The sequence below is a fragment of the Amphiura filiformis genome, chromosome 6, assembly GCF_039555335.1.
Source record: "Amphiura filiformis chromosome 6, Afil_fr2py, whole genome shotgun sequence".
Taxonomy (NCBI): domain Eukaryota; kingdom Metazoa; phylum Echinodermata; class Ophiuroidea; order Amphilepidida; family Amphiuridae; genus Amphiura; species Amphiura filiformis.
This window is the reverse complement of record NC_092633.1, coordinates 43,098,961-43,112,323: the sequence shown is the minus strand read 5'-3', so window position 1 is coordinate 43,112,323 and position 13,363 is coordinate 43,098,961. Positions and strand designations below refer to the sequence as shown.

At 38.8% G+C, this 13,363-nt stretch overlaps 1 protein-coding gene across 1 annotated transcript; it reads left to right on the top strand.

Annotated features, from left to right (window-relative positions):
* Nucleotides 1-4,154: 4,154 nt before the first annotated feature.
* LOC140154256 (TLC domain-containing protein 2-like) lies at nucleotides 4,155-13,129 on the top strand. The gene is made up of 4 exons (XM_072176846.1): nucleotides 4,155-4,643; nucleotides 7,162-7,235; nucleotides 10,252-10,334; nucleotides 12,717-13,129. Exons 1-4 carry the CDS (start codon nucleotides 4,456-4,458, stop codon nucleotides 13,062-13,064), a joined length of 693 nt encoding a protein of 230 aa, XP_072032947.1. The 5' UTR covers nucleotides 4,155-4,455; the 3' UTR covers nucleotides 13,065-13,129.
* The last annotated feature ends 234 nt before the right edge of the window (nucleotides 13,130-13,363 follow it).

Below are 13,363 nucleotides of genomic sequence, written 5' to 3'. Positions count from 1 at the left end.
CAACCTCTGCGAAATATGGATATATCGATTTTTTTTCAAAATGGCCTCCAAAATGATTAAAATGATGGACAAAATATAGAAAACAGATTCACTATATCACTTATTAGTAATAGTAACACGATTCGTATGTCTCAATCCATGCTTAGATGGTCTGAAATACGATTCATTACTTTTTTTCACTTTTTCAAAATGGCCGCCAAAATAGCTGGAACGGTCATTATTCCATCACTAAATATGGAATTAAATAATTAGCACTTGTAAAAACAAAATGAGCACAAGAAACCCCCTGTACCACAGAAAAAGGTTTTTGACACCCCAAGAGGAACGGGGATACCCAGTATCACCAAACCCTAACGACATATCGCCCCACCAACGCACAGTGTCATCGCCCCGATATCTTCATGGCAGAAATCGCTATGGTAGGTTGAATCCACAGCCACGCATAATGAGCCGAGGGACATCAGCCTGGTAATTGACCTCTCTCTGTGTGAGTGAGCATGTATACGCCATGAGGTCATCTGCTTTTAGACTGCCCCCACGAGTGAGTGCAGCTAGCCTACGCTGCGCTATAGTTCGGCACATATAAAATCAGAATTGTTGTCAGTTTTTGAGCTCAATACGCACGCTTCTTTCTCAATACGCAAGCTAACGACTATCATATCCTTTCAACACGTATCATTCAAGTGCAAGGAAAAAAATATGGCTTCTTTAGAATAAATAGCACATTCACGTGTATCGATCCCGTGTATTCATTTTAATGTCTCTGCTGTACAATGTAATTATTAACCAGGCGATGTCGGTGTGCAACGCACGTTTCTTGTGACCCTCTACGTATGAACGTATGGCAATCTTTAGGGGTGGAACGCCTAAAACGCGGGTCAGTCTCAGTTCGTGAGAGGTAAGTATTGTGCGCTTGTGTATCTCGCTCTCACTTCTGAGTGGGGGAAACACTGAGCTACTCTTCTTACCTCCCACGATCTCTTTGATACGCGCAAGGTACCCTCTGAGGCGCGACTGGGCGCGACGGTTTCATACCCCGCAATGAGAACCAGATCAGGGAGGCACATCGGGTAAGGAGTAAAGGACCCGGGTAAAGGACAGGCATGGTCTGGTTCTTGTCCAGGAACCTAGCCTGAGGATAGAGACTACCCCGGTGGTAAAGCGTAGGTGGTGCTCGCCTATAGACAGTGCATATAACTGGACAACGTCAACCGCAGGCCACTGTCATGAAGAACACAGTCTTGAGTGTCAAGTCCTGCAGCGAGGCTCCGAAGGCCTTGGGTAGATACTGCAACACCAACAGGAGGTCCTATTCTGGAACCAGGGAGCGAACTGGGGGTCTTTCTGCCACCATGCTCTTAATGACTCGAGGTCGGCAAGTGCTGGACTCGCCCGTCATAGACTCCCCCAGTCATGATGAACCGCTACAATGGCAGTCCTGTAGGCTTAAGCGTTACGAGGCATTACAGTCCCCGTGGTAAGGATATCTGTGACTTGTATAATCGGCGAAGTCGCGAATCGTAATTCTGTCTAGTTGAGTGTTTGTTGCCTTGCTTTAAGCACAGCAACCGAATATTAATGGCCCGCTGTATGGACGGACTGGCGGAAATACTCAAACAGTCATGTGGAGGTTGTTGATCACCTCCATCTGTACATGGTGCCGGTGGCGTGGCGGAACTGTGAGAAGATCTACGCAGCATATACGACTGACTGGTTCTCCCACGAGAAGGTCCAGGCGGGAGAAACACCATGCACTGCTTGGGCCAGAAGGGAGCGGCTAAAAGGAGTAATAAGTTCCGAGAATTAGCTACCTTCAGCAGAACCAGAAGGATCATGACAATGGCAGGCATTACCGAATATCCCCCCAACTCTCCTGCATGGCGTCCCTGCCTACCGCCCTTAATCCCGGGTGAAGTAAGTCGGAAGCTGATGGTTCTGATGGGACGATCTAACTCTGAAAGATGGACCGATATATGCATACTGCTGAGTGAGGTGTCACTCTATTAGACAAGAGAGATGAGGACTGATCCCCCCGACAAGCAATCGGCGAGTCAACCCCGGCCAGAAGCTCCGTACCACCTTCATTGACACCACAGAAGGAGGGACACTGTCTCCCTGCAAATGCTGGTAGCTAGCTGGGACTTTTGGTGCCCCTCCCTGTTGATGTAAAACGCAACGGTCATGCTGTCATACTGAGTTGATTTATCCACCAGGATGCAGTAGTGGAGCTGCCGAGGGACCGGAATTATGAGGCTCTCAGGATGCCGCCACGCTTGGAACTGCCCGAGGAAGTATAGCTGTATCTCTCTCGTACGCAAGTGTCAGCTCCGAACGCTGGCCACCAGCCTAATAAGCGAAGCCACACCCGAGCCTGAACCGATGCCGCCTGCCTGATAATCAGAGCGCATATAAAGCAAACATCAGCGATCCTCAAGCCTATGGGAGAGACCCGGACCCTGGCGAAGTCTATCGTCGCTCCCAGAATTATTCAAGTGGAACAGTAAAAATAAGTTACAGTCATATTGCAGTCATACTGACAATTAAATCACCCGTTCGAATCACCCCTCTATTATTTTACGACATTTTGGCTGCCATTTTGAAAAAGTCGATTTTATACATCTTTCGCAGAGGTTGATTTTGGTAGACTTTGAGTATGTTAAAATAGAGACTTAAGAGCAATATTTTCTGAAAATAGAATTCATGTTGCAATTATTTTGACCTTTGGTGATTTGGGGGATGGTTTTTACTGGCCTATTAGGGCTACTAATAAAAATGTTTCAAATTAAAGGCTGGGATCATAAATCGAGTTCATGAAGTAAATTCCTCCTTATATACTGGAATAGTGTAGACACGTATCAGGGCTATGACACTCACCTCATTTGCATGGCAAAATTACCCGTCTCCTCTGCAGCCAATTTGGTTTCGCTCCATCGAAATCAAGCTGGTCACGGAGGAGACTACCCTCCTTTGTGTTTGTTCATTTGTGTATGGAGTTATTTTGGAGTCTATAATGACTTAGGCTACGCTCTCAGCTAGAGTCCGACGCTGCATTGTACTAGAAATACCTTTTTTGTGAAATCGCTATAGAGCCAATCGGGAACACGTATTCGTTTTGAAAATATAGCATTAAAATTAGTATCACCCTTGTGGCCCCCGTGCAGTGGAAAACCTTAATTCTTTCATTAAAAGGAAATGAAAATTAAAAAACCACGGATCTACCTGTGCACCTATAAAATGGGCACAGCAATTTGTCTCAAATATGAATGAATTTTAAGAAACATACGGGATATGATGAACATTGACCTGACGCCATGATAGTAGGATCTATTAGTCGTTTTATATACAATGTATATACCGTATTGTCATAATACCAATATTTGTCATTATATATGATGAGTAATATTTAGCAACGTAAATGTGCAGTTCATATGCACAAACGAATACTGATCTTTATGATATTCAGGTTTTGTACATCACATATAACATGTCACATAGGAGGTCATACGTGTTGACCTTCATCTATTGTATTTGTTCATCTGTGTATGGAGAGGATTAACGCCATTAAAACTCCATCAATATTAGGGCGTAGTTCAGTGAACTCACCGGATTGCTGTTCCAAGTACTTTGATAATACGTATTAATGGGTCGAGGCGATTGCATTGAAAAACCTAATAAATTATTCATAACAGTTACGTAATCAATCGATAGTGCGGACACTTTTCATTTGCAAACCACCAAAATTCGTGATCTTTTAGCGTTGGAAAAAAACCACGTGAATAGAGTGCCCTCTCAAGAATATCAACTCTCTGCACGTATGCTCTGTGGTATTCAATAGACATCTCTATTGACCATATGGCTCATAGACACAAGTGACACAACTTTCAATACCCCCTGACCGTTCTACATGGCTAAACAATCCTATTGTGAATTATGTCAACTAATGCAACTAAATAAATCCTCTGGTATTTGCACGGATTTAATGGTAAGTGACCAACAATACACTAATCACAAGGTACATAAAACCCGGGCATAAAACAAACTTAATGCGATCATCATGGCAAAGGAGAGGATAGCATCACATCAGCAAGTTGATGTTATTCCTATTCCAGCATTAATTCCAAGATTGCTGGGCACTGTTCTTGTAAAGAAATAAACAACTGCTATTAACAATAGATTGTGTGAAGGCCCTCCACTATCTACAGTGATCTACGAGCTAACTTCCGTTTTGTTAAATTTAAGGCTTCACTAAGTTCACACATACCATGCAATAGATAAGTTTGAGACAAATATTCGTCTCAGGGTCAGTCAAAGTGATTTTTGAGGTGACCATTACAATTTATTCCATTGGCTATATCACATCATTTGACAGAACGGAATAATATTTTGTTAATCCATCACAATTAGTGCTGTCTTTTTCTTGAATTGGGAGTAGTCGACCATACTCAGTGAGTCAACATGGTATCTGCAAGTGCTTGTGTCGTCATATTGTCGTCTTTTGTAACTTTCTCGTTGTTTAACAAATTCTTGGAGTTTGATATTATACCAATTCCTAAACGATACGTTGGTAACCTTCAACACAAATGGAGAAGCGCAACTGTTTCTTTCGTTCACGCAACTATTGTCGGAGTCATGTCTGTATTCAGGTTAGTTGGTTACATTCCTTACTCAGTATGTCCAGGGTAGCGTGATCGCGTGACTGAGTCATCCTGTTGGGGAGGGGGTTGGATTGGAACGAGCCATATTCGGCAAGTTGTGCCCCCGGGGGCACTCCAACTTTGGAGGTGACGCGTATGTAGGGCTGTTAAGACCCCTTTTTCAGCATCGCTGTCACCCAAAGACCCCATATTTTTACGAACACATGCCCTGTCACCCGAAGACCCCCTATTTCCATTTGATCTGTCACCCAAAGACCCTTACAAGTCCAATTTGAACAGCAACTTTCATTTATCATGGATTTTGTTACTTATTTTGAAAAAAACAAGGAAATTTGAAGCCATTTAGAACCAGATACTCAATTTTTGAGGTTTCTGTGGCGCTTTTTCGGCGCTCACCCAAAGATTCCGTTTAAAAAAAAGGTCATGTTCTCACCCAATGACCCCATATTTTTCACATTTTGCTCTCACTGAATGCCAAAAATCATGCTCTCACCCAATGACCCCATATGTTTTACATTTTGCTCTCACCGAATGCCCCTTAGTGCGTGAGTGCCAGCCCTACACCTAAACTGAGCTCAAAAAGAAACTTATAATTTTTTACAACGCGTGAATCACAAGGTCATATCTTAAAATACTGTCAATCAAAATGAACCAAAATTACACACATGATTACTTTAATACTCTACTCAAAACACATGTCAGTAACCAAGCAGTTGTCCAACTGACACAACAGCAAAATGCACTGTCATGGGACAGCTTCCTGGACTTCCTCCACTTTCACAGCCCAACATTTGGCACCAGCACAAAAAATCTGTGAGAATGCACACAAGATCCTTGCATAGATGATAAAACGGTGCTGCTTTCTGCTTTTCATACACTTTTTTCATGAAACAGGGCTGGGCTGTGAATGTGTTCCAGGAAGCTGTTCCATGTCAGTGCATTTTGCTGTTGTGTCAGTTGGATAACTGCGTGGTTACTGACATGTGTTAAGAGTAGAGTATTGAAGTAAACCTGTGTGTAATTTTGGTAGAATTTGATAGACAGGATTTCAAGATATGACCTTGTGAAAAATTATAAGTTTCTTTTTGAGCTCAGTTTATATCCATTTCATATTGAAGTGCCCCCCGGGGTTGTGCCGCGTTCTGTTAGAATGTTTTAGGGCCACATCACGTTTTCAAAAATGTTTTATGAATGTTATTAAAACGTGTTTAACCCAAATTTAAATCTTTTCTGTCAAAACGTTTTGAATTTGCTGGTACCGTGCAGGGGTGCAAATTGTGATTTCTTCCTCAGGAGCAAGGTAGCTCAAGATTTCCTCTATCATATATACCAGACATAAAATAGCTTTATCCACTTCAAAAGATGAGAATGGTATCATAGCGTGTATTTTCAGAGCGACTCTATATGTTAAGTCTTCAAACTTCCAAAAAAGGCTAAAGTTATGAGGACAATGTGCGCGCGAAGCGCGCAAAAAAATTGGTATTTTACAATAGTTTGGGGTCAATTTTGGTGGGACAGAGACTCCTTTCCCCCTTTCTTTTCCTTTTCCTCCCATTTCCTCTTTCATTTTTTGTCAGTGGGAGCACAACTTGTTCAGTGCTTTATGGATCTTCATTTCCTCAATATTTTCCAGTTCTCTCCTCATTTGCATTAGTATACACTGAATTCCTTCATGACTGTTGATCCCATAAAGTCCTCATTGCCGCCTCTCTTTGAATGTCCTCAGATATGATTGCCGCCTCTTTATAAATTTCCTCAGATATGTGCCCTGTTTCCACCTACCTTCACCCAACTTCTTTTTTCCTGTTAAATTACATTGAATACCTCTTCTGGTGATGAATTGTAAATTTCCTCATATGCATTATAACCCATTTCTAACACCAACATCTTTCTTTTTTTTTGCTCTTATTTCTTGAACAATCATGTTAATTCCTTCAGATTTTGCACAACCAGTGTCTTTTAAAGATTTTCTCTCTTCCATTCAGTAGCTTCACTGCCTCACAGCCCCCAAGTAACTTGTTATCTTTTGCTGAGATCTGCTTCCCACTTCGTCATCTTGTACCTCACTCCTCATCTTTTTCTTTCCTCTTTTTTTCCTCTTCCTCTCCTCTTTTCTTCTCTTCCCCTTCCCTCTTTTTCCTCTCTTTCTTTTTTCTTCCCAAGGCATTATTTCCTCAATTTTGACTGTCATTTCCTAGGAGCGGTGCTCCCCGCTCCCACACAATTTGCATCCCTGGTACCGTGGTTGATCTGTATGTGTACGAAACGCGTTTCGGGAGGAGGGGGGGGTAGTTCCAGTAACTGCAACCTATTTGCTTAAGTTCAAGGGATTTCGACAAAATTTTGACATTTCGTATTGAAGATATACATTTTTTCCCAAAAGACCTAAAAGAGTTCTGACATTTGCCCCTCCACATGCCCCCTGGTGCCGCCACTGGCTATATAAACTTAATGTTCCATACGGAGTATTGATAGGTTGTAACATCTCGTTTATCTCTGTATACAGTTTACCAACTATATGGTCGGATTTTGTGTTAAACTACACGTCCATTGGCGAAGCCACAATAGCTGTAGCCACAGGTAAGTTACTACACCGCAGTACGCAATAATCATGATAGTGACAAGTTTCTAAACTTTTTGTTAGAATAAAATAAAATAACGTTAATTTAATGCACCGGCTAGGGAAGCCTGATTACATTTTAGAAATAGCCGAGTAGGAGGGTTTTTATTTCATACATTTTTGAATATGATAAAGTTTGCGTACTTTGAAATTCAGTTTGCAGATTGCAACTTTATACCACTAAGCTTATACTCATTTGATGACAAAAGCTAGAGTTTCAAATGCGACAAATGCATATTTCCTCAAGACGACTTCCGCTGCCTTTGTTTACATCCTGACAGATAAACGCTCACTCCACTTTGTTCACGAGTCGTACTTGACTCAAGGCCAAAATCACCTTTTACCCGAACTCACACGAATGCACAACACAAATACAATGTTTAATTAAGCTAACAAAGTGTTTAATTGAAAGCACGTTATGATTGGTAATGGTATAATATATGACAACAAATGCACATACACAATAATCAAATATTATCACTCTTTATCTATTTAGTACTTAGCCAGCATTCTTCTTCTTGGTGGTCATAAACCCAGCAAACACAAAACGTTTTCGACATCATTCGCAAAAGGTTAGAAAAGGTTGTCAGAAAACGTTGAAATATCGGGTTATATAAAGGGTACATTAATGGTATAAAACGTTTCCATAACATTAAATAACATTTGTTGGTAATTTACTGCACAGCAAACAAATTTTTTTTACGGAAAACATTTAAATGTCGGCTTATATAAAGGGTATAAAAACGTTTTAATAACATTCCAAAAACATTTTTGAAAACTTGGTACAAATCATTCTAAACAGAATGTTATTTTGGGGTTGAAAAATATTTTGCAAAAATGTTTGCCCAAAATATTTACAATAACGTTTTTAAAATGTTTTCTCGACCTTTATATAACCCGACATTTAAATGTTATTAAAACGTTTTGTAAAAAACATTTTAAGAACATTTCTGTGTTTGTTGGGTGCAAATATTTTAACATAATGTTATTTAAGTGTTGACAAAATATTTGGCCAAAAATGTTTGCAAAAATAGTTTACAATGACATTTCGAAAACATTTTAAAAACATTGTTGTAGCGTGTTTTCATACAAAACGTACGATTTCATGACCTTTATATAACCCGACATTTTAATGTTATTAAAACGTTTTTACCTAAACTAAAACCCAAAATATAACTTATATAAAACGTTTTAAAAACGTTTTTGTGTTTGCTGGGAAGTTCTTGCAATGTTCTGGACGACTGATGTAATATATCCTTATTCACTTGTCCTGCGAAAATCAGCGAAGTCCAGTGTACACTTGAGTTTATAAATATCCTTGCGTATGAAATCCTCACACAAATCTCCTTGCGCTGCTTTCTCCAAAATTAACTCCTTGCGCTGCTTTCTCCAAAATTGGCGCTATTTCCACCTTTCACACAATATCGTCAGGAAGCAGGACTGCGATGCAGTTGTCCCCACTTATTTTGACAGTTGTGTTGCTCCTTTATCCAGACTTCAGCAAATCGGCAGAAGAATATATTTTCCTTTCTTGGAAGAAGTACGTTCTTTGACATTTTTTCTAGATCTTCTCCGACAACACTGGCAAATAGTAGTACTTTGACTACATAAATTATTTCTGGTTTGCAATTTCCTGTCTTTGAAGGAATTGGACTGTATATAAGCATATTAGCTAGCTAGCCCAGATCAACACTATCAACTGTGACAATAGTTGTGTTTACATTTTCTTATATATCAAGCAATGGGAAATCCCAAGTATTAATAGCCAAATGTGATCTTGGGAATTCCCAAGCCTTAATTATAACAGTAACCTTTCTCATTACATCACTTCCTTAGCATGCTTAGGGGAATTCCATTACATCATTTTCACTTTACAACCTCAGGGGGTTTCCAAATATTCCAAATTAGATATGATTCAACTTGTTTTGCTCAATTGAGAGGGGGAATTCCCCCAAAATGTCATCACTCATGTAACTTTGTAAACAAAGATAAATCATCAAATTAAATTACTGAGGGCACATCACAAATATACTGCGCACAAAAAGTATCCGAACACTTAAAACAAAAGCAATGTCTAAGTTAAAGGCACCAAATCTAATTTAGCAAATGTATAATCAACCAAATGGAAAATTTTGTTCTGCGTATTTTGATACATAATTCGGCACAATGCGACTATGTTTTGCCCAAGTTTGTACCAATTTGAATAAAAAAGTGTAATTCCTACCAGCTATTCAAATGGGCTTATTGATATCAACACTCATTCGTCGTTCTCATACTTATTAGCGTGTTTCGAGACCAATAAAAAGTCTGTGTAAATTTTGTTACTTTCTGAAATTCTCTTTTTTTTAAAATTCAAATTGGTATTGGAAAATAAAGTCACACAATGTCGAATGAGGTATAAAAAGCCAGAATTTTTTTTCCATCTATTCATTAATTCACTTGGTGAATTAGGTTTAGTGTCTTTAAGATATTGCTTTTGGGCATTTCGTGATCCACAGCATCATCTCTCCACTTTTCTCAAAAAGTTTAGATTTTATATCACTGGAAACCTCTGGCTACATTATGTTTATGTACACAAAAAAAAATTCGTTTAGCAAAGGTATCATGAAATTACCAGAACGAAATTACAACACATTGTCTATGGAGTAGTGTAATTACACATAATCGTGCATAACTCGCAAACGCAAAATCGAAATCAACTGAAATTTAGGGAACAAGCTTTTTTTGTGGATATCTACTGAAAATGTCATAAAAAGAGGATACTAGGGTCACAAAATACTCCTTTAAGTGTCCGGATACTTTTTAAGCACAATATAGACTTAAAACACAAAAATATTTGTCCACACTATATCATAGACCATCTATTATTAGGCAAACTAATAAAGGCAAACTAATCCTCAAACATAAGTATTGCTTTTGTACGTTTATTCGGTAAAAATCAGAAAATATGACACTTTTTTCTCATTTTGGTTTCAGGTTACACACTATATGATATAGTTAATCTTTTTCGGACCGTTAAATCCAAGCTGGTCGCATCACTTTTTCTCCACCATTTTATTGTAAGTATAATCTGTCTCCAACAAATCCGATATTTTATATGATCCACTTTTCCCTCAGCCATGTGGATTTTATAAATAGCAGCTTCAGCATAAGGATGAACCTGCTGTCGAGGGTTGAGAACCAGCAGTGGCGTAACTAGGATTGGTAGCGCCAGGGCCAAGAAAAAAATTGGCGCCCCTACCACCCCCACCGAGAATATCTTAGACGCGGGTAGTGGCGTAGCTAGGGGTTGTGGCGCCCAGGGCTACGGATACATAATGCCTCCATTCTTGAAACAATTGCGCGAAATTTTGGACTACCACTAATTAATTTTGAAGTTGAATATTGGTCTTAAAATGTTCTTCCAATTGATTTTGTGCTGAAATGCGCGCGAAGCGCGCGAAAAATGTGAATTTCATCGCTTGGAGGGGCGCAGAATCGATGCTGAATTTGGCGCCCCCCTAAGGGTGGCGCCCGGGGCACGTTGCCCCACTGCCCCCGTAGTTATACGCCACTGAGAACCAGAAAGTCTGAATTGTTTTCACTGCGAAGACTTTCTCGTTCTCAACCCGCTGTGTTGCTGCGTAAAAACACTTTTCTTCAAGTGTTGATAATAGTTGCGCAAGTTCTGTGAGCCTTTTTAAAGCAAATTTTTAAAATAAAACGTTACCCATCGACCAAAATGTCACACACGTCACCACGTTAAAACAAAAGAACTCATTTGTTTTTATTTTGTTTCAAATATCAAGCACAACTTTTGACCAAAATGTAGGTTTTAAAAGTCAAAACCTCATGTGACCCCGATAATATTTTTTATATTTTATGTCAATAAATGAAAGAGCACACTTATATTGTCCATACAGGGTGTCCCATAAAAAAAATTACCGGGCGAATGAATTTGGCCGTAAGTCTAGAAATAGACATCCGAATCCAAAAATACACCTGAGCACACATTTTCGTCCAAGCAAGCAGTGAATGGTCTCTAAAATAGTCTTTGATTACACTATACGGTTGAGTGCATAGCATCATAAGAGCTGTGTGAGCTTCTAGCTGGAAAATAGGCTCTGTTTTGTCAAAACCTCAAGTGTTCCCTTCATCCAATCAGAACTTTTTTAAATATCGAACGAAAGCTAACACTTCCCACTAAAAACACTTTTTTTTAATTAGGTCATCAGATAACACAATTCAATGTTTATAGCAAGGCGAATGTTGTAAATCTGTTGAAGCACGATTTTTGACCAAAAATATCTGCGTATACCCCATTTAATTCTGCATCTTCTAGTTATACGCCAATTTTACTGGATTCGGTTGACTGATTGCGAAGAAATGAGCAATTACATTACGCATGCGTCAATTCACTTCATTCCAAGTTTGAAAGAAAGATCATTCAACACAATGCGCACTATAGTGGTTAACTGGCAATATGCTTCATATTTTGTTATGTGAAATCCTTCTCGTTCATTTCAAACAATCTTGCAAAACATTTTATTAGGTATTGTTCAAATTTGAAAACCTACACGATATTGAAAATGAAAGCTTGCATCTAAGATGATATACTCGGTACTTGTAAATATCTGTTTTCGTTAATGTTGATATAAATGTTGCATAAAGGTTTATTGCATAAAGAATTCCAGCTGGCTTAAAACTTTCTCACACACATTAATGCTTTTGGAATGTTTCCAAGAAATTGTAATGCAAAGTTTAAATCTTTAAAACTTCAACTTTAATGTTGCATGGTATCAATAATCACACGTAAAGATATAAGCACTCGATCATTTGTCATTCTTGGCTCAAATGTTCTTTGAAAAGTTAAAATATAACATATGCACAACCTAAAGAATTAAAGTTGGAAAATTTCCAATTGTAGAAATCAAACTTTTCTCGGACAAACTGTTATTTATCTTCAGTGAAAGCATGAATGAATAACATAACACCGTCGGATTATAATATAGATGAATGGGGACTAAATTTAATGAGATACACAAACTTTTGAAAGCGGTGAGCGAGTATGAAAACAGCGCCTGTTGATCAAACTTGGAATGAACTGCATTGATGCACGCATTATGTAATCGTTAATTTCTTCGCAACCAGTCAACCGAATCAAATAAAATTTCGTATGTGATGCACATGCGCTACATTTTTAATTTTTTGATTCTGATTTCTATTTCTCGACTTACGTTCAATTTTATTCACTCGGTATTTTTTTCGGGGACACCCTGTATACTAGCTTCATTTCATTGAACAATGACCAATTCTCTTTATATTGCAAATCTTGTACAAAAACTTACTATTTTCGCCTGCTTTTGGGGCTTTTTCATACGGTTGTTAATTCAATGAACTATGACTTTGCTAAAGAGCGCTTACAAACTTATGATAAAAAATATTTGTGTTTGTTTTCACAGGTCGCTTATTTCGGTTTGATGTTCATCCATCACCAACAATTGCTTGGCTACGGTATCCTGTGCGCCGTAGTTGAAACCAACAGCATCTTCCTTCATACGCGACAACTGATACTCATGAATGATATACCGAAATTATCAGCCAGTTTTAGAGTCAATAACATGATTTACATTATTTCGTTTGTAACAGTTCGTGTACCAGCATTTCTTATAATGTTAATTTTCTTTGTTTGGGATATCGAAAGGATGACAGCTATCTGGCAGTTTGCAATGATTCCTGGTACTTTAGGACTGTTATTTGTTAATGTTTACCTGTTTTTTAAGCTTCTGTTTTCTGACTACCTTGTTTAATAAAATATAATTTTAAGGGATTTGATACTGTGAAAATAATGACCAAAATAAAATTCTTGTTTTTAACATAATATTGTAGTCTTTCAACGCTTTCACAACTTCAGCTTACATAACTTACATAAATTCCCGCTATATGATTCAGAGGCGGATTTAAGGAAAAGGGCCATGTCAGCAAAATATCCTGGGGGCCGGTGGTAAAGAGTTGAAATCAGGAAAGTACCTGAATTTTTGTCGGGAGGAGAGTAAGAACAAAACTTGATTAGTTCGGCCCAATGTTATGAGATACGTGCGCGTAGTGC

Coding starts and splice junctions, on each gene's coding strand:
- LOC140154256 (XM_072176846.1), top strand. CDS start 4,456: ATGGTATCTGCAAGTGCTTGTGTCGTCATATTGTCGTCTTTTGTAACT. Junction 7,236..10,251: donor CACAATAGCTGTAGCCACAG/GTAAGTTACTAC, acceptor TTTTGGTTTCAG/GTTACACACTATATGATATA. Junction 10,335..12,716: donor TTTTTCTCCACCATTTTATT/GTAAGTATAATC, acceptor TTGTTTTCACAG/GTCGCTTATTTCGGTTTGAT.